The sequence below is a fragment of the Enhydra lutris genome, unplaced genomic scaffold (assembly GCF_002288905.1).
Source record: "Enhydra lutris kenyoni isolate GAN:26980312 unplaced genomic scaffold, ASM228890v2 scaffoldscaffold43, whole genome shotgun sequence".
NCBI lineage: Eukaryota > Metazoa > Chordata > Mammalia > Carnivora > Mustelidae > Enhydra > Enhydra lutris.
In genome coordinates, this window is record NW_019154127.1 from 14,465,317 (window position 1) to 14,489,068 (window position 23,752).

At 64.7% G+C, this 23,752-nt stretch overlaps 1 protein-coding gene across 4 annotated transcripts in view; it reads left to right on the plus strand.

Moving 5' to 3' along the window:
* The window catches only part of LOC111155710 (family with sequence similarity 207 member A), a 29,939-nt gene extending 6,516 nt beyond the window's left edge, over positions 1 to 23,423 (plus strand). Inside the window, exons 3-6 of one of the 4 annotated variants that reach the window (XM_022516030.1) lie at positions 12,714 to 12,782; positions 16,676 to 16,826; positions 21,051 to 21,119; positions 22,085 to 23,423. In XM_022516030.1, the coding sequence (XP_022371738.1) occupies positions 12,714 to 12,782; positions 16,676 to 16,826; positions 21,051 to 21,119; positions 22,085 to 22,208 (413 nt within the window). In that variant the 3' untranslated portion in view covers positions 22,209 to 23,423. The remainder of the gene's footprint in view (positions 1 to 12,713; positions 12,783 to 16,675; positions 16,827 to 21,050; positions 21,120 to 22,084) is intronic. The other 3 variants (XM_022516031.1, XM_022516033.1, XM_022516032.1) reach the window with 3 other exon arrangements.
* The last annotated feature ends 329 nt before the right edge of the window (positions 23,424 to 23,752 follow it).

A 23,752-nucleotide genomic window follows, 5' to 3' on the forward strand; every position in this document is an offset into this window, starting at 1 on the left:
GCCGCGAGGGCGCGGGTGCCTGCCGGCCCGGGTCAGCGCAGACATGGTCCTTCCAGAGTCCTTGCCCTGGGCTGAGTCAGTAGCGGAAGTGCTGCCTGTCTGCCTGTGGGAGCCATGCGGCGGGTGTGGTCCCCGTGCGGGGGGCGCTGGGGGGCTGGCCCACCGTGTGTCCCCGCGTTCGTCCCCGCCGCGTGCACGCGGGCAGCTCCCTGCCCTGGTGTGGACTTGTGCTCACACCCCAGTGGCCTCTGCCCGTGTGGGAGCTGCTGCTGGCGTCTCCCCTGAGCCTGTACTAGCGTCGTTGCCATCCCTGCTGGCCTGCGAGCCGCGTCCTGCCTCCATGGGCCGCCTTGTGATTCCCAGCAGGGATGCTGAGCTCCCCCCGGAGGGCCCCGGCCGGACTCTGTGCTGTGGGCTCTGGGGTTCCTGTGCTGCTGTGGCTTCGTCTCCCATCCCCAGGGGCAGGAGGCTATGCTGCAGAGCCACAGGACACCCCAGTTCCTGCTGCAGATGGCACCCCGTCCCCGCCAGTAGCGGAACTCGGCGTTGCCCGGGGGTCCAGGTCTGTGGGCTCCTGGACCTGTGTGTGATGTGGCTTCGAGGCTCCTCCATGTCTGTCTGTGAGGGCCCGCGGCCGGTCGGGGGGACGGGGCGTCTGGCTCCTGCGTCCCTGCCCCGCCCAGGACACTGCTCTGCCGGTTCTGTCCCGTGTCGTCCTCCGCGCTGCCAGGTGGCAGGTTACAGGCCCGTCTGCTGTCACGTAAGCGCGCAGGGTGTTGGGTCAGTTCTCGGGCGTGTGGCCTGGGGTGGGCAGTGCTGGCCCCAGACCCAAGCCCAGGGGAGCAGGCGTGCGCGGGGAAGGCTTGGTTGGGTGGGGGGAGTGTCAGCATCGCCGAGGAGCGCGGTCAGCCCACTTGAAGGCCAGGACGCTGGGCGGTGTGGAGGCTGCCGGGACGTGCTCTGGGGGCCCACTTGCCTGTGGCGGAGAGGGTCGAGGTGGCTGTGGTGAGCGGACCAGGCCAGCCTCCGGGCTGGTGGGACTGAGGCGTGACCTTGGCTTTCGGCTGGAGCAGGTGCAGGCGCGCGGTCTGCTCAGCAGAGGGCGGCAGAGCCGCGTGTGCCGCGAGGCCGAGCCTGCAGCGGGCGGCTGGATCCTGTGTCGTCCAGGATTCCGTAACGCTCTCCCGCTTCAGAGACTTTCCCAGTTTTTTGTCCAGCTGTGAGGTAGGGGCGAGACGACCCACCGGGAAGGTTTCATTACTCACCTCGCGCCGCCCGCGTGGGATGAGCGGGAAGCGGGGATGGCTCTGGGCCAGGCTGGGGCCTTGCTGCTGGCTGTGCGGGGACTGCTTTGGCCAAGGGGGTGTCTGACTCCCCCGTGGCCTTGTGGCCCTCCTGAAGACCGTTGCAGGGGGGTCCCGGAGGTCTGCAGGGGTTGGCAGTGTTCGCCAGGTCCGGGAGCCAGAGGGCCGCCCTGTTTCCTTGCTGTGCGCGGCGCCCGCCTGTGGGCGGTGGCCACGTCTCCCGAGACCTGTGGGGTGAGAGCGCCTTTGCCCAGCCCCAGGGAGGGGCACCCACTGCCTCCAGAGGCACCGTGACTCACGGGGCCCAGAAGTCTTGTGTGCCTGTCCGTGCGGAGGACGGGGAGGCAGGCTCACCAGCCCTGGGCCTGCTGGGGCCGCGGGACCGCAGAGCTGGAGTGCTGATGGCCCCCGACCTGCAGTCACGCACTGGGGCGCAGGAAGGGGCCCGCCGTCGGGCTGCCCGCGGCTTAGTCTGCCTCCAGCCCGTTCTTTGCAGCAGCAGGAAGCCGGGAAGGGCAGGGTCAAGGAGGCAGCCGGAAGGGCCTGCTCCGATGGCTGGGAGACGGTGTGGGGCCTGGGGCCTGCGTCCCGCTCCCTCTGTCATCAGCGCTTGGGAGGAGGAACGTGGGAGGCCTTGGTCCTGTGCTTGAATTCCCCTTCCTCCCACTTTGGGACAAGCCAAGGCCGCTTCGCTTCCAAGACCTTCTTCCAGCCCGTAGACGGGCTCCTCATGGGGGGTGAAGCGTGGGGGGACCTGGCTGATGCCCACGGGCGCTGCAGCCCGGCCGCGCGGGGACTTGCTTGCGCCATCTGTGCCGAGCGGGTTCGGTGTGGGGCTGGGGGCACGGCAGCGTCCCAGCACCCTGGAGTGGCCGCAGCTTGCCCTCCACCCATTGAGTTCCTGTGCTTTGATGGGGGGGTGGGCTGTGCCTGTGTTAGGCTGAGCGGCCGGAGCCTCTGTGCCCATCCCGGCAGCCCTGAGCGTGGGGTGGGGGCTGAGATCCACGCTGGGGGAGGCCTGGTGGCCAAAAGCAGGGTAGGTATGGGGTGGTGAGTGTCTGCAGGACACCCACGCCTGTAGGCCTGGGCTCAGGGTGTGCAGCGGGCAGGGCCTGGCCAGCCCCTGTCTTTACCCTACAGGTGGCTGGGGCAGCCCTCCAGCCGGCACCTCCCTGCCCGGTTTCAGGCCATCTTGTGGGCGCCCCTCTCAGAGAGCCCCAGCCCAAGCCCTGTCCCCACACTGTTGCCCAGCCCTGATGACCCAAATGCCAGTGGCGTTACACAGCCCACATAGCGGGTGGGGGAGAGACGGGACATGCTGGGCTCACCCGGGCTCCCAGAGTCAGTGTGAGCTACAGCAGGGTGTGGGCCCCACGTGTCACCGCGCTCACCAGGTCCAGGGTCTCATCGATGGTCACAACCCCTTTGAGCAAGGGGCCCTCCTTCCTCCCAGCAGGGGTCCCCTGGTTTGGCCCAGTGTAGCCTCCGGAGTCCGTGTCTACCTGTGTCTACCTTCAGGGAAGCAAAGGGGACCATCGGGGTGAGCCCGGCAGCCACCCCGCAGGGCTGGGGTCCAAGGTCCCGCCTGGCCATGGGAAAGAGGACCAGGGTTGGGACTGGGAGGACCGTACCCCACTCTACGGTCAGGCCACGGGGGTGCCACGCTGCGGGGCCTTGGTGTACCTGTTGGCTGAGGCCCCGGGTCCAGGTCTGGATCAGGCTCCAGCCCTGGCAGTGCTCGTGTTTGTGCTCCTCGGAGGCTCTGGGCGTCCGTCCCACCCCGACACGCGCCCGAGCCGCCTCGTGTGGCAGTGGGCAGTGGCCGGCATGAGGACATGCCCAGAGTCGGCTGTTCTGGTCGGGTCGTTGCGGACCTGGGAGGCCGAGCTCCCCTCGGGCAGCAGTGAGAGGCTGTCCCTTCAGGGTGGGGACGCTGGAGTGGGGTGCGCCGCAGCTTCTGGGCCGGCCTGTGCGGGTCTGGGGTTGTGTTCCTCTCCGCAGCCATCTGTAGGGCTGCTGCCTTTGTCCCGGACCTCGCGTGCTTCAGTGACCCTCTCTGCTAGGTTGGCGGGCAGTTGGGGGAGCCGGCCTGCTCCGTCACGTCCTGCCCACCGGTTTCTTCCTGTGGTTGGCTCCCTCACCGGCAAGAGGGCTGCTGGGGGGCCCTGTGAGGTCATCCTCGCAGAGCTCAGCTTGCAGGGCGTGGCCCAAGCAGTGACAGGGAGGCTCATGACGACCCCTGCTCTGTCCTGGAGCGTGTCCCAGCGGCCCCTCCCTGGCAGCATGGCGGGCCTCATGAGCGTCCGTTGGACGGAGGAGGCTGTTGGATTTGACCATCGTAGGGATGGCTGACCCGTGTCTGGGGGGAGAACAGGCAGCCCTTTGGGGGCCAGCGTGGAGAGTTGGGTGGGAAGGCAGATCGGGGCTCGCTCTGGCATCGGGGGGAGCGGGAGGGCCAGGCTGCGGAGGAGGCCCCTTCGCTCTGTGCCATTGGTCCCCGCTCTGCGAAGCCGAGCTGACACGTGAGCAAATGCCCCGATCCCCAGCCTGGAGCCACCAGGGCAGCCACCAGGGGAGCCACCAGGGCAGCCACCAGGGCAGCCCTGGCGGAGGTGTGGAAGTCAGGGCCTGGCCCCTCTCTGAAACCGCTTTTGTGAAAGGTAACGCTTCCCAACGGGAGAAGCTCGTGTGCGTTCTGGAAAAGACAACGCCTCCATCTCCACCCAGGGAGCGCACTTTTTGTGTCTCTGTGTCCCTGTGTGGGCTTTTGTGTTTGTGACCCGGCTGTGCCCGCACACTGACCTGGTCAGAGCAGGTGTCAGCTGCCCCATTTCCGGATGCGGCCGGTGGCTGCCTGGCCGAGCTGGTCTCCCGCTCTCCGAGCAGACGGGCCCCTCCGCCCGTGGCCGGCTGGGGGAGCCGCCGGCCCTGTCTGTGGCAGCGTCCCTCGGAATCGCCCTGCTCGCCCCCTGCACGGCTCGCGCACTGCCTCCTCCACACGCGGCTCGGGAGGCCGGCCTGGCCCCGCGGAGAGCTGGCGGCCCAGTGTCGGGACGGCGTGCCACCTCGGCTCCTGGAGCTCCTCCGTCAGCGGAGTTGGCTGTGGTCGCCGGCGGGTCCTCAGGGCTCCCCTGTCACCGGATACCGCCTGAGAGCCTCGTCTCCGCTCCCGCCACTCCTGAATCTTCCCACTGAGAGGGGACGTGGTCTTTATGGCACTATCCACCAGCCACAGTCTTTGGACCCGTTGGGGCATGTGGGGCTGTCTGGCCATTGGGGGTTCATTGCGTCCTGAGGGGTGTCGCGTACCGGCAAAGACGGGCTGGACAGGTGCCGTTGCGCACGCGGCTCACGCTTTCTAACCCGGCGCTCTGCGCTTGGTGGCAAGGGGCCGTGTCCGCGGCTCGTGGGGCCCGGCAGCGGACCCCGCCGGGCCGTCTGCTTGTCACTCATGTCCCCGTGGCTGAGCGGGGACCGTCCGGCCCTTTCAGTGCTTGGGGCCCGTGGGTCTGGCGGCCGTCCCCCTGTGAGTACTGGCGCGCTGGTGGGTTTTCCAAAGCCCACCTCAAGGTGCTCAGGGAATGCGTGAGGTTAGGGCCTTCCTGGTCTCCTGGGGACGAAGGGTCCTCACGTCCCTACCACTCAGAGAGAGGTACGGTTCGGTGAACGTGCCGTGACCGCTGAGCCTGAGTGTCACCCGTGCTCGCCAGCGTGTCCGTGACGTCCCCGTCCGCTCTGTGGGCCGGGTGCTCGCCACGTTCAGGGAGGGGCTGTGCAGCCTGTCTGGCAAGGAGCCTGGAGCCGGGCCCGGCCTGTCCGCTGTGGGATGGTCGTAGACTGTGGAGAGGAGGCGAGGAGGGGACGCCCCAGAGCATGTTGAGCGGGTGTTGCTTGGGGTGTCCTTGGCACCTCTCGCACTGTCCCCTTTCTCCCTGGCAGACGTTGAGGCCCCCCCGCCCCTGCCAGAGGGAGGCCGAGCTGGGCTCCAGCATCTCAGGGTGGCGGCCCCCTGCAGGCTTCCTTCCCTGAGAGAAAGGAGCCCGTGAGGATGAGCCGTTTGCCTCCGTCCTTGGAGCGCAACTGTGCTGCTCGCTGGCCCTCTGGCGCCTGGTTAGTGGACGGTCCCCCACCTGGTCTCCCCTGACAGTGGCCTGCAGAAGGCGATGGCGATACGGGCCGGGTTGGCAGAGGTGGGACAAGGGGTCGTGAGAGGAGCAGACGGGTTATTCGTGTCGTGCTGGGGACGGGGGCCCAGGCGCTGGCAGGACAGTCTGCCCTGAGGGGACACCACAGGTTGGCCCGAGCCCCCCCAGGAGCCGCTCCCCTCTGCCCATGGGTGCTGCCCTCATTCCGGCCTGTCAGATTTTAGGGCTGGCAGGGTCATCTCTGAAGGACAGCTCTGCGGCTGCAGCTCCGAAACCACCGCGGCCGCGTCACCGTGTCTTTGTGGTGGAAGTTGGTCCTAAGGGTTCTGAGTCTCTCTATTTGATGTGCGCACCAGTTTGGGGCATCTGGGAGTTCGTCTCGGAGAGGGCTTTCACAGCAGAAACGGTGTTTAGCAGTAAGACTTGGTGGGTGTGTTTTTGAGAATACGTTGACGTGGCCTGTTCGGTGAGTAATCTTGTCGCTTTTCTTCCCAGACATTGTCTCTGGTTAGGGAAATTTGTCCTCAGTTCTTTTATATCTTTGGTTTTTGAAAAGAATCCTACGAGGCCACCTGCCTGCAGAGTGCAGTGCCAATAAGTAAACGGAAAATGAAGAAAACAGTCTATCTGCACCATCGGTGGTAGGCGACCTCCTGTCTCAGGCTGGGGTGGGGAGCGCGGGCCCTCCACGTCTGGCGGCATCTCCCGCCGCTGGCCCGTCCTCTCCCTCCTGCAGAGCCCCCAGTGCTCACCCGCCCGTGCCCCCGAGAGCTCGCTGCCCTTCCTCGCGCCGGTGTCCCGCCACTGCCCTCTGGTTAGCGTGACACACACAAGCGTGGACGCTCTGTGCGGGGACTCTGGCGTGGCTGTCCCCACTGCAGGCTTCTCTGTTTCCGTTGTCTGCACGTGTGGCTGGTCCCGGCCCCACGCGTCCTCTAGCATGGGCATGTGGCCCAGCAGCACGCGGCATGCCCACTCCTGTGCTAGGCTGTTGGGGTTTGTCGTATGACGGGCCCTGGGCTGCGGGGCGTGTCATGTCTGCCGGCCACTGTGCGTGCTAGTTAACTCCCTCTGCGGACGAAGCTGGGCAATTGCTGAGACCACGTGCAGACGTTTAGAAAACCCGCGGGTGGTGTTGGGAGCTGGATGGGCCCTTTGGCCCCGGGTTTGCATCCCAAGGCCCCGCCTGTGGCCCAGGGTATGAGTGCGTGTCTCCGACTGGGGCCTGCACGCACGAAGCCCGTAGAGCAACGGAGGTCAGCTGGCGCTGCCTAGTCCCCCTCTGAAGGCGCTGCCCGTGGAGCCCCTGCTCTGCGTGTGGGAGTCTGCCTCTGGTCTGAGCTGGCGGGCGCACGCGTAGGTCTCTGCTCACGTCAAGGGCGAACAGCGGGGGCCAGTTTGTAGAACGTGCGCGTCCTTTGAGGTTCCGTGAGCCGTGGTTCTCTGCAGGCAGCCCGCTTCTGCACCTTCCCTGTTCCTTTATTTGTCTTTCCTATTTTTCAGAAGAGCTTTTTACATAGGAAGGACGCAGCCTGTTTTGTTTGCGGCAGGTGGCCCCGACAGGTCACTGAGCTTTTCCACCACAGGTCTCGTATGTTGTCAGATGGACGTTTTCTTTGTGTTTTGTGACTCATTTGTGCTCTTCATGGCTCCTTCATGGTGCTGTGGTTTCTGTATTTCATGCACTGGGACCTTCTTTCGATGCACAGAGGGACGGGAGGGAGTCGCGCTCCCTCACCCCCATCTGTCTTTGGCAGCCCGCACCGAGGTGGGGAGGTGTGCGCGTCACCCCGGGTGCCTTCGTGCGAGGCCTTGGTGACGCCGGCCCGCTCCCGCAGCCGCTCCGGACCCCATGCCCGCATCTGGCACATCCTTGTCGGTGGAGGGAGAGCGGGTTCTTGATGTCGTTTATGGAGAAGCAAATTATGTATTGATTTAGCTTCCGTTCCGTTGGGACGTCCATCCTGGGATGACACGCTGCTGCGTCATGTCCCCTCCACTGACCGCCGGTGGTGCGGGCCACGGGGCGCCAGCGCAGTGCCGGGCTGGCTGACGTGGGCTCCCTGCCGGGCGTTACTGCCTCTGCCCCGGGGCTTCGCCAGCGCATGGTGCCCGAGCGGCTCACATGGACGAGGGGACCGTCGCGTCTCTGCCACCGGAGACCCAGGGCTCCAGCCGCATCTTACCGTCGGCCTTTCTCTTCTGAGCAGCCTCTGCCTGAGTCTGTGCCCGCCCTTTGTCCCGGGGGTGCCCAGAGCCCTTTTGGTAGCTGAGGCCACGGCCCCGGGGCTGCGGGGCCCGGAGGACGGCTGGGGGCACAGCGAGGGCGGGAGGCCGCCCTCCCTCCTGCTCAGCATGGTCAGCGGATTGATTGTTTCGAGTGTTGACTTTAGTCTGGAGCCTGGTTCTGACCCTGCGGGTGAGAGCACACTGCTCGCTGCGCCAAGTGGACGCCCGGGGCTGGCGTTCCTGGCCCCAGCCCTGAGGTCGGTGGGCGCAGCTTCTGTCACTTGTCAAGAAGGCTGCTGGACACCTCTTGTTCCTCTCCCCGAGCGGCGAGGCTGTAGTGTTGACCCTGGGGGTTCTGGAGGAGAGGGCACGCCCAGGACGGCAGCCCTGGGACAGACTGGGACCCAAGTTTGCGTGCGGAACTTCAGGCCTCCAGCCTGGGACCGGAGAGGCCAGCGTCATCTTGCCCAGCCCCATTTCTCTGAGGCTGGGGTTTCTGCTCTCGTGGGTCACACACAGCTTGCAGTGCCGCGGAGGTGGCTGGAGATGTGGTGCGCATCCTCTGTCGTGAGTGTGAGAACTGGGACCGCCCACACTGACGGCGCGTGGGTCTGTGGGCCCCGGGGTGGGAGGTGCCCGTTGCGCTCCCTTTGCCTGGTTCTGGGCAGTTCCTGGGCCTCCGTGTCTTCCTTTGAGACGTGGCCCAGCAACCTGCTGGGCATCAGGAGGGCCAGGGCCTGTGGGGCCGGCACCCTCTAACCCCTGCGACCACAGGAGGGCAGCCCGCCGGGCGGGAGTAACTGAGCCAGAGCAGAACTGGGGGGTGCTCTGGGTAGGATGTGAGCCAGTGTCCCTGGGAGCCGGCCCCTGTGGCAGAGGCCCCGCTGGCGTGCCGCAGCGCAGAAGCCACAGTCAGGCAGGGAATCTGTGGGGATTCCCGTCTGCCCAGGAGAGGTGTCCTTGCTTGGAGTTGTGAGGGTGGCATGTCCGGGGCTGAGCCCAGGGGGTCCCCGATGTGGGGCCATGGCAGGGGTTTGGTGCCTGCACAGACCGCCGTGTCCCCCTGAGCGTCTCCTGACCCATCTCGGCCGGTTCCCCTGGTGCCGGTGCCGAGGGTGGGTCCCCTTTCATAGCTGTTGGCTCCGGCCCCCGGGGGCACTTGTGAGCAGGCTCCGGCGGGGCCTGGGGGCGGAGGGCACGAGACGGGGATGGAGGTGTGCTGTAAGCCACCGGGTCAGAGTGGACGCAGCTGGAGGCGCTCGAGGGTTCTTCATGGTCTCCCTCTCCTGCACGTGTGTGACAGTCTCCTGTAAGAAGGCTGCGCGGAGGCCTCTCCCCCCCAGGATCTGTGTTTCTCTTTCTTCCGGGGCTGCCTCCGCTCCGGGTCTGACACTGTTCAGGGACAGCGAGGTGCGCCCGGGCAGCTGTCTGGCCTTGCTCAGCCAAGGGCTCTGGCTGCCCAGACCATCCCGATGCCCCCAGATGCCACCTTCTCTGAAGCCTGTGCTGCCATGGCTTGTCCATAGGGTCTGTCCACCTGGCCCACCAGCCACCGCGCCCCTCCTGCCCTCTGGTCTGTGTCATTCCAGGGCTGTAGCCTCGGTGCAGAGCAAGGGCGTTGCCTAGTCCGTGGGGGCTTGGGCTTTGGAACCCTCTAGATGCCCTGGGGGCCTCCCTCTGCGGGTGCTCAGCTGTCTTACAGCGAGGGCATGTTTGGTTCCTGTTTCCCTGGTGCCGTGGGGACAGGCTGCTGGGCTGAGGCCCATGGGGTGGGGTCGAGGCACAGGCGCCCCAGACCGTGTGCGTGGCCTGTGCGTCAGCCAGAGGCCGTGCGGCTGGGAGTCTTGGTCTTCCTTGGTCGTGTGAGAGTGAGCCGTCTACACGTCCCGCAGTCAGAGGCTTCCCTTGGAGGCCACCCGCCCGCGTTGGTCCACTGGATGTGTGCGTCAGCTCTGTTCCCAGCACTGGCCTCCATTGCCCAGGATTACACCCCAGTCAGGTGCCCCGGCCCCACGGTGGGTCCCGTCATCACCCGTCTGTGGCTGACATGGCACTGGGACGTGTGGACGTCTCCCCCACCCCCAGGGGCCTCTGACGCCTGCGTGGGGCTGCAGAGATGCCCTCCGTGGCCCATAGCAGGCCCGCACATGGGGCTGGACAGCACAGCGGGGTGGGGGCATCTCAGGAGCACTGGTGCCCGGGGCCTGCGCCCTGCAGCCCCTTCTGTCCACCCTGTCGCACCCGCCCTGTTCTGAGCAGCTGAGGGTGACCGGAAAGTCACACAAGCCTCCGCTGTCCGCGGGGGTTTGGGGGTGGCAGGGCCGCAAGGAGGAAAGCGGGTCACGTCCCGTGAGTCTTGCAGGTTCCAGCACAAGGCCAGAGCGTGCAGGGTCTTACTCTTGGAGAAGGGATTAAATCCTCCTGGGGGCCCCGGGTTCTGAGACCAAGAGTCTAGTTTAGCACACGCACCCCCTTTCTTTGACGGCCCTGCTCTCCGCTCTCCTGTCAGACGCCCCAGATCTGCCGTGTGAGCCAGAAGAGCGGCGGAAGTAGAGCTGCCTCGGAGACGCGCGTGACTCATAGTCTGTGCCCTGGGTGGCGTGTGCCCTGGGCTCAGGCCCCGTGAAGGCCAAGGAAGTGGAGCCGGCCTGGGACCACACTGTGTTGAGAGCACACGGGAGGCAGACACGCTCTGCAGCGTCTGGTGGCTCCTGGCCCCACGTCGTCCCAGCCTGTGTTTCCACGTGCCACAGCCCTGGTGTGGGGCACACAGCAGTCAGACGGCTCTGTCTCTGTGCTCCCGGAGCCTGGCAGCCACACTTTGCTTCCTGCCCCACCCAGGTCGGGCCAGGCTCCGGTGCACAGAGCCGGGGACGCCTGCGTGTCTCGCCCGTGGCAGCTCTGGCGACGTGAGCAGCCTCTCTTCCCGCGGCTAGAAGAATCCCAGAGGCTTACCGCTGGGCTCTCGGGGTTTGTGTCGTAACTGTGCGGACCACGCCCGAAGCAGCCCTCCTGTCTGTGCCACCAGCTACCCTCGAATGCAGAGGCTCGAGGCGCTCAGTACCTTATGAGAGGTCCCTCCTTTTGTGGGGGTCCCGCTGCCCGGCGTGTAGTTCCAGGCCCATCCTGACGTCCTTGCCCTTGGAGAAGGAGGGCCCTGGGGAAGGGGAGGCGCAGTGCCATCTGAGGCACCCGCAGGCCCTGCCCGAGCATCCTCGGGGCTCTCGATGGCTTCTGGTGACACAGACCGACCGGCTTCGTCCAGCTGGGGGTCCGCTTTGGGTCAGGGACATCAGGTGCTGCCCTGCCGCTCTCTGGCCTGCTGGAGGCAGGGGCTCCTCTGTCTCGCCCCCGTCCTGGCCGGCTGCTGACGGGGAGAGCCCCATGTCCTGTAGCCAGGGCCGAGGGGGTTTCTGAGCCCTCTGAGAGGCTCCACCTGTGCCCGCATGGCTCAGGCTTTGCTCCGTGTCCTGTGTCTCTGTTACCCTCCAGCAGCATCGTCCCAGGGCAGTTTCTGAGGGCCCAGCCCGGGGCCACCGAGCCGTGGAGGCCCACTAGGCTCACTCGCACGCTCCTTTCCCATCCCAGTCCCTAGCTATTCCTGGGACCCCGGGGTTTCGGCCCCCTCTGACATGGGGCTAGTTCGTAGGGTCCCTGACAGGTGCCCAGTGCTCCTGAAGGTCAGCAGGTTTCTTCAGGTAGTTCATGAACAAGCATTAGGGGCGCCCCTTTCCTTGGGGGCAACGCGTGACGCCATGCCAGTGCCCAGTAACTCCGCAGTCGATGTGGGGACTGGGCGGGCAGGGCCACGCGGGTCGGCTGCCTGGCTGATATGGTGGAAGCACAGGGCTTTGCCTTATTCCTGAGCAGATGGATGTGCAGGTCCGCCCGGGTGGCTAGAACAGACTCCACACCAGTAGCCCTCACGGTCTGGGGACTGGGCATCTGAGGTCAGCATGCTGGCTGGCTCGGGTCCTCCTAAGGCCTCTCTTGTGGGCGCATACATGGCTGTCGTCCCCACATCCTTGTGTTGTCGTCCCCATGCGTGTCTGTGATCTCATCTCTTCCTGTGAGGATCCCAGTCACCTCGGATCGGCCACCCTGGTGCCCTCAGTAAAGACCGTGTCTTGACACAGTTGCATTCCGAGGGCCTGGAGATCAGGACATGAGCATGTGCGTTTGAGGGTCACAGTTTAGTCCATAAAATGTGGGTGTGCAGGCATATATGGGGGTGAGGGCGGGCTGATGGGGTGGGGAGGCCACCTGCCCACTGAGCTGGGGGGAGGAGGGAGGGTGGTGGCAGGGTCCACCCGTGGCCTGTGTTCTGGGGCAGAGGAGAAGGCGTGTGGGGCACTCCTCACCCTGTGACCCTGGGCTGGCAAGGCCAGGGACGTGTTGGGGACATGTTCCCATGCTGGCAGGCAAGAGTGGACAGCTGACCCCTGCGGAAGGCACTGTGTGAGGAGAAGTGGGTTTTTCTTTCCTTTTTTTTTTAAGATTTTATTTATTTATTTGATGGAGAGACATCACAGGCAGGCAGAGAGAGAGGGAGGAGGAAGCAGGCTCCCCGCGGAGCAGAGAGCCCGATGCGGGGCTCGATCCCAGGACCCTGAGATCATGACCTGAGCTGAAGGCAGAGGCTTAGCCCACTGAGCCCCCCAGGCGCCCCAGAAGTGGGTTTTTCTTACTGTCTTGGTAGAATCAGTGACAAGATCTGGGACCGTCTCTTGCTTTGGCCAGACTCACCCGATACCCTTGGCTTTGGGCAGCGCCCGTGCAAACGGCGGGACCAGGAGCCTCCGCTCCAGGGTGCAAGGGCTCAGGGCCCTGGGCTTCCTCCTCGGTGCCACTAGGCTTCTCCCGAGCGGAGAGCGCATGCCTCCTCCTGATGAGTTGTGTGGGGTCTCTGGGCCGCCTGCCGGAGGTCCTCCCGGGGTCAGGGGCACTGCCTGACACTGGGCCGCCATGCACAGCTCCAGCTCCCCACTGTGGGCATGGAGCGCCCCGCTCACCCCCGTGTGTTCTCTGTCCTCAGGTGTGGAGCCCAGGGTGGTTTTACCCAAGAAGGAGAAGCTGAAGCTGCGGCGTGAGAGGTGGCTGCAGAGTAAGTCCGTGTCCAGCCCCCTGCGCCCCCCATCCCCACGGCCCCCATCCCCGTATAGGTGGCTGATGGCCTGGAACAATGCCCTGACCCCTCCTCCCCAAGCACTGTGGCTCTGGGCTCCGCATGTGCAGGGCTGGCTCGTCAGCACGCAGGTGACAGAGCTGTCTCAAGGGTCTCCTGGCAGAACTGTCCTGGGGCCCCTGCGCCTCCCTTCCCCCAGCCCGTCTACAGGGGCTTGGTCCCGGGCCTCCGGCAGATGCCGCACTGCGCCGGGTGTCCCGTCTAGAGTGTTTTCCTGCTGCTGAATACGCACTGGTGGTTTGCTAAGGATTTTCCTACGAGGCTTGCTTTGCGATTTTTTCCTTATTATTCTCATTTTAGTGTGATTCTGCTCACTTTTATTTTTATTTATTTGTTTATACTATTTTTTGGTTCTTTTGACTTTTTAAAATTGTTACACCCGGTATGTCCTCTCATGGTTAAAATTAATTTTTTTCCCTGAAGGTTTTTTTTTTTTTTTTAATTTGATAGAGATTACAAGTAGTCAGAGAGGCAGGCAGGAGGGAGAGAGGAGGAAGCAGGTTCCCCGCTAAGCAGAGAGCCCTATACGGGGCTCGATCCCAGGACCCTGGGATCATGACCTGAGCCGAAGGCAGAGGCTCTAACCCACTGAGCCACTCAGGCGCCCCCCTGAAGGTTTTTTTAATAAAAAGATTTTATTTATTTATCTGACAGACAGAGATCACAAGCAGGCAGAGAGACAGGCAGAGAGAGAGGAGGAAGCAGGTTCCCCGCTGAGCAGAGAGCCCGATGCGGGATTCGATCCCAGGACCCTGGGATCATGACGAGCCAAAGGCAGAGGCTTTAACCCACTGAGCCACCCGGGCACCCCTGGACACTGTTCTTTACTGCATCTGTTCCTCTGTCCATTCTTGCCCATCTGTCCACCACCCGGGTCCCACCCACACATTGCTCCGTGGGTGGCAGACGGCAGGACACTTTGTCCCGAATGACTCTGCTGCAGCGTAGCCTCTGCTGGCGGTTCTCTTCACTGTGGGGAGAAGCCGGCCTCCGAGGGACGGCCAGGCTGCGGGCCGCCGCACGCGCAGGTACCAGCAGTCCCCGAGAGAGGTGGAGCAGCAGCCCCAATAAGCCCCCTGTGCCCCCCACTAGTCCCCGCCATCCCTGGCCCCGGCCGTGACCGCCGCCGCCTCTCTGAGTCCGTGGTTGGGATGTGACGGCGGCAGACGGCCTGCAAGCCGGCCTCGTGGGTGTGCTCGGTGCGTGCGCACGTTTCTTGGCCCCGCGGGACGGTTCGAGGTTCCCCGCCTCCGTGTGGGGCTGTGGCCCGGGTCCCTCTCTCGCCGGGAGGCTTTATCTGGGTGCGCCGTGTGCGGCCGCTTTCCTGTTGCTGGACGCCTGCTCCTCACTCCTCCTCGCTGCTGGGAGGACGGCGGCTGCGAGCGTCGGTTCCGGTCTCCCGTGGAACGTGTTGCCATTTCTCCGCGAGGACTAGTTGGGACCGGGACGCCGGGCCACAGGCAGGTGTGTGTTCGGTTTTACGAGCCGTGACCGGACGTCTGTCTGGAGCCGTCAGACGTTCCCGCTGCCCCGGCCACAGCACCCGTGCACAGTGTGAGTGCCCTGGCTGGGTGTGGTTCGTGGGGTCCCTCGCCTCCGTCGCCGCGTCCAGCGCTCTTGCCGACGTCCTCCTGCACCGTGAGGGGCTGGGTTTACCCTTTTTTTAACGTGGTTGTCTCGTGTGTGTGTCTCCTGTAGGAAAACTGCCCGATCTCGAGTCCTCAAGACGCCGTCCTGTGTCTCCGACTGCCCGTCGCTCGGTTGGCTCGGCTTCTGGGCCATCTCGGGGAGTGTGTGTGGGCGCGTGCGGGACTGGCCGAGGCTCGCTCTCCCCGCGGGGTGCCCTGTCCCCGGACGGGGTTTGTCGAGGAGCCTCTGCGTCCCTCCCCTGCTCGTTTCCGTGTCCTCGCGCACGCTGCTTGGCCTCCGGGGCCTGGTTCGGCTTGGGGGCGCCGCTGTCGGGGAGGCTGTGGGGTCTCGTGGCCACGTCCTCCTCCCCGGTTCTTCGCTGCGGGGCCACGTCCGTGGCAGCTCCGTGTGGAGTTTGCCGTGGGCGCCCGGCTGCGTGAATCCCAACCCACCGACAGCCCTGCCGGGCTACGGCTGCGGTGCCCGGGTGTTCAGGTCAGTTTGGGGAACGTTGCCGCGTTGACAGTACCGCATCTTCACGTTCACGAACACGTCTGTTTCTCCGCTTAACGTGGACTTTCTTTAACTTCCGTTGTTGGCGTCATACGGCCTTCACGGTAGGGGTCTCACGAGGGTCTTCGTCCTGTTTTGTTAAGCTCGTTGCTGACGGTTTTGTAGTTACAGTCACGGGGTTCTTGAAAGATTCATTTTCTAGTTTTCCATTAGTAAGTAACGTGGCTTTTTTTGTTATAGTTTGTGTTAATACGGAACGTATTACCAGCCCCAGGGGTGCAGCTCTGTGAACCGTCAGGTTGACACACTTCGCAGCACTCACCACAGCACGTGCCCTCCCAGTGTCCGTCCCCCAACCGCCCTCTCCGCACCCTCCCCCAGCAACCCTCTTCGTGCGTACGACGGCGTTTTAGTATCGTGTCCTTTGAGGGGGCTAAAGTCGTGTGTCCTGATAGTTACTCTGTGGCTTCCTTAGAACTTTCTACGTGAAAACCACGCCGCCTAAAGTGGACAGGGCGTTTCATCTTCCTCACCTCTCGTTTTCGTGTCTTCTCGTTGCCGGGCAGGGGCGCGAGCCTCTGGGGGGGCGGTGATGGAAGGGGTGTGAGTGGTTCCCGGGCCGGGGTCAGGGGCTGGGACCCAGCTGCGCTGTGCATGATGCGAGGTGCCATCTGTCACGTGCTGTCCGCCACACGCCTGGTTTCTGGGGACCTTCCCCTGGGCTTCTCGTCAGCCGGCAGGTGTGGACACAGGAGTCGGGGGAGTGACTGGGCCGCAGCCTTGCTGCCGCCTCCCAAATTCTGGCAGTTGCCCGCCAGCCACACTGGTTGGAACACGTATTTTATTAGCAGTTGTAAAGTAAAAATATTTCTAAGTGAAAATCAAATCCCCAGGCTTTGGGGCGCTGGTGGGCTCCGTCAATTAAGTGTCCACCTTTTGATTTCGGCTCACATCCTGGTCTCAGGATCCCGGGACGCAGCTCTGTGTCGGGCTCCACGCTCAGCAGGGAGTCTGCACCTCCCCCATCCTCTGCCCTGCCCCCACGCGTGCCCACGTGTTCTCAAATGAATACATCTTAAAAAAAAAAAGAAATTCCCAAGGCTGTGCCCCCACGCAGGCCCTGCCCTCGTCCCTCCTCCAGCGGGGAGGCCCTGCCCTGCCAGTGCGGGCTCCTCCTCCAGCTCCCTGTTCTCCACTCAGCCATGCTGGCCCCCAGCCTACCCCAGGGCCCCCTTCCCAGGGGCTGCGCTGCCCCCTCAGAGGCCCAGACCACTGTGCAGCGCCTTCTGGGAGCCCCGGGATGCCTGCTCCCACATGTGGGGACCTGCTTTCTCCTTGCTGGTGCGTCCCCGGAGAAGCGTGCGGAGCACAGGCGTGCGTGACCCTCCGTGACCCACTGTTCCTGTCGTCCGCCCCTCGCCCCCTCTGATGGAGCAGCCCCCACGCCCACCGCGCGTAGGCCGCCGCGCCAGCGTCCCTTTCAGAAAGAGAGCGCCCGTGCGTGCAGCTCGGTGTTGGCCTTCGCCGTTAGGCCGCCGGCCTGCCTCCGGCTTCCCCGGGCGAACGGAGGTGCCGCCCGCCGGCCCTGCTCAGGGAAGAAGCCGGTTGCTTGTGTGCTCGTCCCTTGCTCTCTGCTCCTCTCGCTAACCCACTGTCCTCCCTCCCCCCAGAAATCGAAGCCATTAAGCTGGCGGAGCGGCAGCGCAAGGCGGAGCAGAGACGGAGGGCCGCAGTGGTGGTGGGGGACCTGCAGCCCCTGAGAGACGCCCTCCCTGAGCTGCTGGAGCTGGAGGCGGGTGCGCGGCAGCCCCATGCCCGAGGGTGAGTGTCCGTCTGCGGCCTGGGGATTGTGGCACCAGGATGGGGCCGGCCTTTCCGGGGCGGCAGCCGCTGACCTGTGTCCAGAGCCCCGAGAAGAACCGGCAGGGGGCCGGGGGGAGGCAGAGGCCGCTGAGGCGCCTGACCTCTTTGTTGGTGCAGAAGCTCTCGCTCCCGTGGCCCGAGCCTCAAGGCAGGCAGGTGGCGTGGTGACTCCCTCGAGTGGGGCTGGGAGCCCTGGGGCCTCTGGCGGCGAGCGGCCCGGCCGGCATGTGGACGAGGGGCGCCTGTCGGCCTTCTCCACTGCGGGCCTCGGAGTGGCTTAGCCGGGAGGGCCGCGGTGTGGTGGGTCCTTCCAGCTGCTGGGCTCACCCCGCAGGGACCCTGCCTGCCACCACACGCACGGCCTTCAGCTGCCCCTCCCGGAAGCAGCTTCCTGCCTCCCCAGGACCCACGTGCTCTAGGGAAGCCAGTCCCTTTGCAGTCCCTCCCTGGGCCTCACTGCATTGGCTTGGCAGGGGGGTGTCCGACGACATGCTCAGGGCCACTAGGCCGCAGAGTCGGAAGATCCCGGGCTGGCCGGGATGGAAGCACCCAGAACCTTTAGTCCGGACAGGGAGTCAAGGAGTGGCCTTCACAGTTGAGACTGGGGATGGAGCCAGAGCCTGAGAGGCAAATTCCCCTGGTTCTCCATAAAAAATGTGACCCCGGTCAAGTGTCCTTTCCCCGGCTTTCAGCCTTCTCATCTGAAAAATGTGCTTGGGGCTCCCCCGGGGAAGAAGAGCCGCGTAAGCACCCGGCCGGCCGCCGAGGGGAGGGCGCGTGGCCTCGCGCGGCCTGGGTGCCGAGCCGGGCCGTAGCTGAGGTGGCTTCCGGCGCTCCGGGTGCGGGAAGGTCCCCAGCTGGTCTCCCCCCTGAGCTTCCTATTGGACAGGGTCACTGTCCTTCCTCAAGTGTGTTTTGGCACTGGGAGGCTGTTTGTTTGAGTAAGGTTATTTTAGAAGAGTTTGATTTACAGAAGAATGATGAGAGGACCGAGAGTTCCCACGTCCCTGACACCCAGCCCCTTGTCAGCGGCAGCTTCCGGGGTGCACCGGGCGCCGTTAAAGGAGCCAGCGTTGATACGTAAATAACAGCAGTAAATAAGAGCGATGGAATTAAGCTCACGGTTTAGTCAGATTTCCTCAGTGTCCCCTAACATCTGTCCCAGGATCCCGTCCAGGACACCACGCAACATCGATCACGTCCCTTTCCGTTTCCTCTTGGCTGTGACCGTCCTTCCGAGGACCCCGACCGTTGGGTGCAGGCCCAGTCAGGCATTTGGGGAGATGCCCCTCGCTGGGGTTCGCAAGGTGGTTCCTCGAGGGTGGACCGGGGTCAGGGACTGTTGGGGGGAAGACCGCAGAGGGGAAGTGTCCGTCTCCTCCCATCCGGCCCAGGTGCCTGCAGTTAGCACGACCTGTCACTGCTCACGTGGGCCGTGGTCCCCTGGCGGAGGTGGGTCTGCCGGGTGTCCCCACCCCTCGTGGCTCCTTCCCTTCCCTGCACCGTCCCCTGGGGCACAGCCCACACCTAAGGAGGGGGAGGCACACTCCACTCCCCGAGGACAGAGCGGCTGTGCAGACACTGGGGGGTTCTCCTTCGGAGGAGGAGAGAAATACCGTTTCGGCACCAGCGCGCGTGAGCCGCTGACCGATGTCAGTGCAGACTCGTGGGTAGTTACGTACAGCGCGGGCTGTGATCCAGCACGACTTCACTCTGGCTGGCACGGGTCCGGCTCTGGCCACCGGGAGCCCCTTCAGGTGGCTCCTCTGTCCCTCTGACACGCCCATCAGGGTGGGGGCTCCTTCCCTTCAGGCTCTGCCCGGTGCTCCAGGGCCCCCCTGGGGCAGGTCCTGCTTGATCCTGGAATCAGCGTTTCTGCGGGCGCCCCGGTCTGTCTTGCGGTGGGAGTGAGGAGCTCTGTGTGCGTCCCCAGTGCGTTCCTGCAAAAGTACCACAACGGTTTACAAGACCATCCTTTTTTTTGTTTGTTTTTTTCCTAAGATTTTATTTTTAAGCAATGACCACACCCACTGTGGGGCTCAAACCCACAATCCTGACACCAGGTCACATGTTCCACTGACTGAGCCGGCTGGGCACCGCAGGACCACCTTCCCTGTAACACTGGCCTGGAGTCTGAGGGTCCCCAGGATCACCCTTAGTTTTAGTTGTTCTCTAGGACTCAGAACTCAGCAGGCTGAAGGGAACGGGCCAGAGTTAGCCACGGGAGAGGCCCTTGGGCGGGGGCCAGGAGGGTCCAAATGCAGAGCTTCCCGCCATCCTGTCTCCACGGGGTGGGGTGAGGGTACAGCCCGTGTCTGCGTCTGCAGTACACAGGGACTGTGCCAACCAGCCGTGCCCTCTGAGCTCGGTGTCCCCCTTCCCCAGGCGGCTGGTGAGCTGGGCCTTTGTTTCCTTTCTCTCCCTTGTGCTTCTGAGCCGGCTGCGGCCCAGAGAGCCCCCAGCCCCATCTTACAGGGTAGAGTCCCCAGGAGCTCACCCCTCAGCCCTGCAGTCCTGAGCACAGGCCAAGCCCTCAGTGTGGTCACAGGAAGCGTTTGGTCCCCTTCCTGCCTCACCGGGGCAGGGTCCTGGAGCCAGGGGGAGGTTCCGCGCTGGATGGGCCACAGCAGGTGACTGCTGATTAGTGTGTGTTGTCCCCCCTTCTCTGGGTGTGTCCTAGCATCGGAAGGGGCTGGCCTTGTGGCCCTGGACCCCCAGACCTGAGTGCAAGGGTCACCAGTCACCTACTGGGCCACCCTGACCGAGGCCCTGGGCCGCTCTAAGCTCGTCCCACACCCGTGATGTGGCCTCGGGGGGCGGGGGCCACAGGGAGCCTGTGGTCTGAGCACGGCTTCCCAGGTGGTGTCCCCTGCCATCTGGGGGGCACCACACTGCCCAGTTGCACCAACACAGTGACACTGTTTATCGGTGGAAGGTTAGGTTTTCTAGGAAACCCGTTCTCTGGGAAAAGAGCGTCAGGCCAAGGTCACCTTGTCTTTTCCGGAACTGGAGTGGGGAGCTATGTGTGGCTGAGCCACCAGGCCAGCCACCTGTTGGACCCCATGTGGGCCTGGTGGCCTTGGCCACATCTTGAGGCTGCTGCTGTGGATTCTCAGAGCGCCCCTGGTTGGCAACCAGGGTTGGAGGTGCTTCCTGCCGGCTCGGCGCCCCCCCCCCCCCGATCTTACAGACCAGCAGCCGCTACGGAGAGCGGGCTGGGAATAGCGCCGCGGGACCCACTGGGCCGCCCCCGGCTGGACTTCACGGCCTCACCTGGAGCTGTGGATTTGGACGAGCCGGCATCATTTGGGGTTTCTGCCTGCTTGGTTTCCTAGGCTCCAGGGGGTGGGACGTGCCACGTGGGCTCCCGTGCACCGGCAGGCGAGTGCCGGGGCTGGGCCCCGCTGCCTGCCGGAGCGCCGCAAAGCTAGGGGTCTCCTGGGCGCTCCCGCACGAAAGCATTTGCCGGTGTGACAGGGAAGCTGAGGTTTCAGGGGCACAAAGGTTGTCCCAAGGGTCATCCCTCGTCCGCTGGTGTCCAGAGCCACTGCCTGCGGTGCTGGTGGGGCCGACTTCCTGCCAAGTGCGGAGCCCGACGCAGGGCTTAGTCGCATGACCCTGAGATCGTGACCTGGGCCAGAATCCGGAGTCGGATGCTTAACTGACTGAGCCACCCAGACAGTCCGATTATACCTTTTTGTGGATGGAGTACAGGGGTGTTGGGGTGGGGGCTCGGATCCAGGGCCTGGAGATGCCAGCCACGGCCGAGAGGGGCCTGCTCGGGGTGAGCACGGGGAGGGACAGCAGTGAGAGGAGCGGAGCTGTGGCGGCTTAGGCTGCGGGTGTGACGCGTGACAGGCTGGCCGCGGACGGGGCGTCCACGATGGCCCAGGGAAATGTGTGGCTCTGAGCCGCTGTCTCCGCAGGCCTGCACTGAGCATGGACACAGGAGACGAGTCTCTCATTCATATTTCAACGGAAACCATGAATAAAGGACGAGGTCTCCTGGGCTGGAGGCTAAATTTAGGTGTTGGCCCGGGGTTCTGGTGTTCTCGCCCTTCCTGCTGCCTCGTGTGCCTCCTGGTGACCGCTCTGCAGGGGCAGACTGTGCTGGCGACTGTGGCGTCGCAGCGGGAGAAGGTCGAGGGGAGCCCGTGCTGACTTGCTTCTCTGTGCCCCCAGCAGGGTGAGCCGCAGGCCCCGGCCCGCCGAGCTGAGCCGCATGAGCGCTGCAGAGAGGCTCCAACTCCTGTGAGTACGGCCGCCGCCACGGTGGGCCTGTAGTGCACCCGCTCCTGTCCTCCCTCCTCTCCCCAGGACTGTCCGGCCTCTGGCCAGTGGCTTCTCATTGGCACGAAGTAGCCTGTTTGTAGCTGGGGAGCCCGATGCGGGGCTTGATCCTGGGACTCTGGGATCGTGACCTGGGCGGACGGCCGAGGCTTCACTGACTGAGCTGCCCAGGCGCCCCGCCCCTGTGCTTCCGAGAGGCGGTGTGACCACAGGCTCCACCTGGGGGCTGGCTGGGCGTAGAGACCCACGTGGCGAGAGTGGCGGCCACCACTGTGGACCGCTGGGGCTCGGACCTCCACCAGAGGAAGCCTCCAGCTCCCGCCAGGCGCCCGTTTGTGGGCATGGCCCATCTTGGGCCCAGGGGCGGCAGCGCGGGAGGGAGGGAGGGCGCCTCTTATGTCAGGCTGCGTCTGCCTCCCCACGTGTGTCTTTTTCTTCCTGCCTTGAATAGCAGCTCCGTATCGGAGTTGGGGGTGGGGGGCCCGGAGCCCACGTCCTGGGGGGTGGGCAGGGGTGCCAGTCCCTCAGAGCCGTGGCTGAGCTGCCACCATAGGTACGGTGGTTCCAGAGCCTGTGTGGTCCTGAGGGGCCCCAGGGCGGCCACTCCCCCCACCCCCGCCTCGGGCCAGTCCCCCTGGGGCCTGACCCAGCCAGGCCGCTCCTGAGCCCCCTCCCTGCCCTGCTGCCTTCCCCACCCACCCCCATGGCGCCACTGCCCCCACCCACCTCCCCGAGGCCACCCTCGGGCCCCAGGGACTCTGCCCTGTGTAAACTCTGGCGCCTGGCCTACCCACTCCAGTGTCTAGCTTGCCCCGAGGTGCCCAGAGACGGCACGGCCGGGCCGGGAAGCTGCCGATGCTCCCCCTCCCCCTCCCCACGCAGAAGGCTCGGGGTTTGCTGACCTGCTCTGATGTTGCTTCTTTCAGGGAGGAAGAAAGGGCTCGGTTTCGGGAGCTGCTGGCCAGTCCAGCCTACAGGGCCGGCCCCCTCCTGGCCATCGGGCAACAGCTGGCCCGGCAGGTGCAGCTGGACGGCAGCAGCCAGCTCTGACGCGGCCCGGAGGCGTCCCAGGAGCTCCAGGGATCCGCCCCTTGCCGTCCTTGTCCCGAACCTGGCCGGAGAGCCCACCGCGAAAGTGAGGGCACGGTCGCAGGTGTCGGGGTGAGGGCAGCTCCCCTGTGCTTCCCACAGTCCCTGGGCTTCCTTCCAGACTGCTCGCGGGCTGCCCGGGGTCCCTCGGCACGATCCCCAACCCGCCTGGCTATGTGCCTCCCCAGCTCCTCTGCAGCCCGAGATCCTCTCCAGGCGGGTTCTGTGGGCGGCTGCTGCCCTCCCAGTGCCCAGGGGCTCCTGTCTGCTCCTCTTGGGTCATGGCCCCCGTGCCCCTCCCCCAGCCCTTTCCCCCCGTGTCTCCCTTGAGCTCCAAGCCCGCATCGCTCCCGACCTGTGCCTGGCATTGAGGTGAGCAGGGCCGCCACCGTCCAGCCGTCCGGAGACGGCGCAGACCTGGTCCCGCCTGAGAGCAAGATGGGCATTTCCTGTCCGAAGCCCGGGGTTTGGAAGCCAGGTTGCAGGGACAGACTTCACCCCTAAGGGCCTGGCTTGTCCGGGGGGTGTGTGCGGTGTGGGGGCACCCTGTCCACGTCCCATGGGGTCAGTGGTGCTGGTCGTGTGGCCCAGTGGCCTGGGCACCCAGGGCAGCAGCTCCAGACCCAGGGAAGCCCCATCACCCTCGGGGCCAGGGCCGGGATACCCAGTACCCCTTGCCTGGCTGTGGCGTGCGGGCGGGGCGTCCAAGAGCCAGGCACTCTGGGCTTTGTGGCCGAACTGGCGTGAGCTCTGGAAATGTCATCGATCTCTGGTGCCACGGCTGGTGTGCCCGCTGTTCCCAGACACCGAAAAGCGTCTCCCAAGGCTCTCCAGGCATGGGTGGCTGAAGGGAATCCGAGCCTGTGCCCCACCCCCACTGGGCATCCTGGACCCTTTCTAGCCACCAGAGCACACAGCGTCGCGCCTCCCAGGAACAGGACACAGAAAGGGACAGGTGTGGCCTCTGAGGCTGCGGGTGGGAGCCTGAGTCCCTTCGGCTGGAGGTCAGCACGGCCGTCTGGACACCAGCCTCTGAGCGACGATGCTCTCTTGTCCTCAGCACGGACACCGGTTCCCCATAAGCGAGATGAGCTGTTTACGATGTGTTTGTGATCGACTCACGTTTGCAATAAACACGTGCGGGAGAACCCGAGTGGGGCCCCGCCGCGGTCTTAACGTTTCTCCATCACGCTTTTCCGGGCGTCCGAGTTTGGCGGCGGTGACTGTGAGCGCGTTACGTGTTCTTTGTTTTTTTTTTAATTTTTTTTTTTTAAGATTTTATATATTTATTTGACAGAGAGAGAGACACAGTGAGAGAGGGAACACGAGTAGGAGGAGTGGGAGAGGGAGAAGCAGGCTTCCCGCTGAACAGGGAGCCCTATGTGGGGCTCGATCCCAGGACTCTGGAATCATGACCCGCGTTGAAGGCAGTGGCTTAACCCACTGAGCCACCCAGGCGCCCTAGCGCGTTACGTGTTATCTGAAGGGAAAGTACTTCCCGGCCT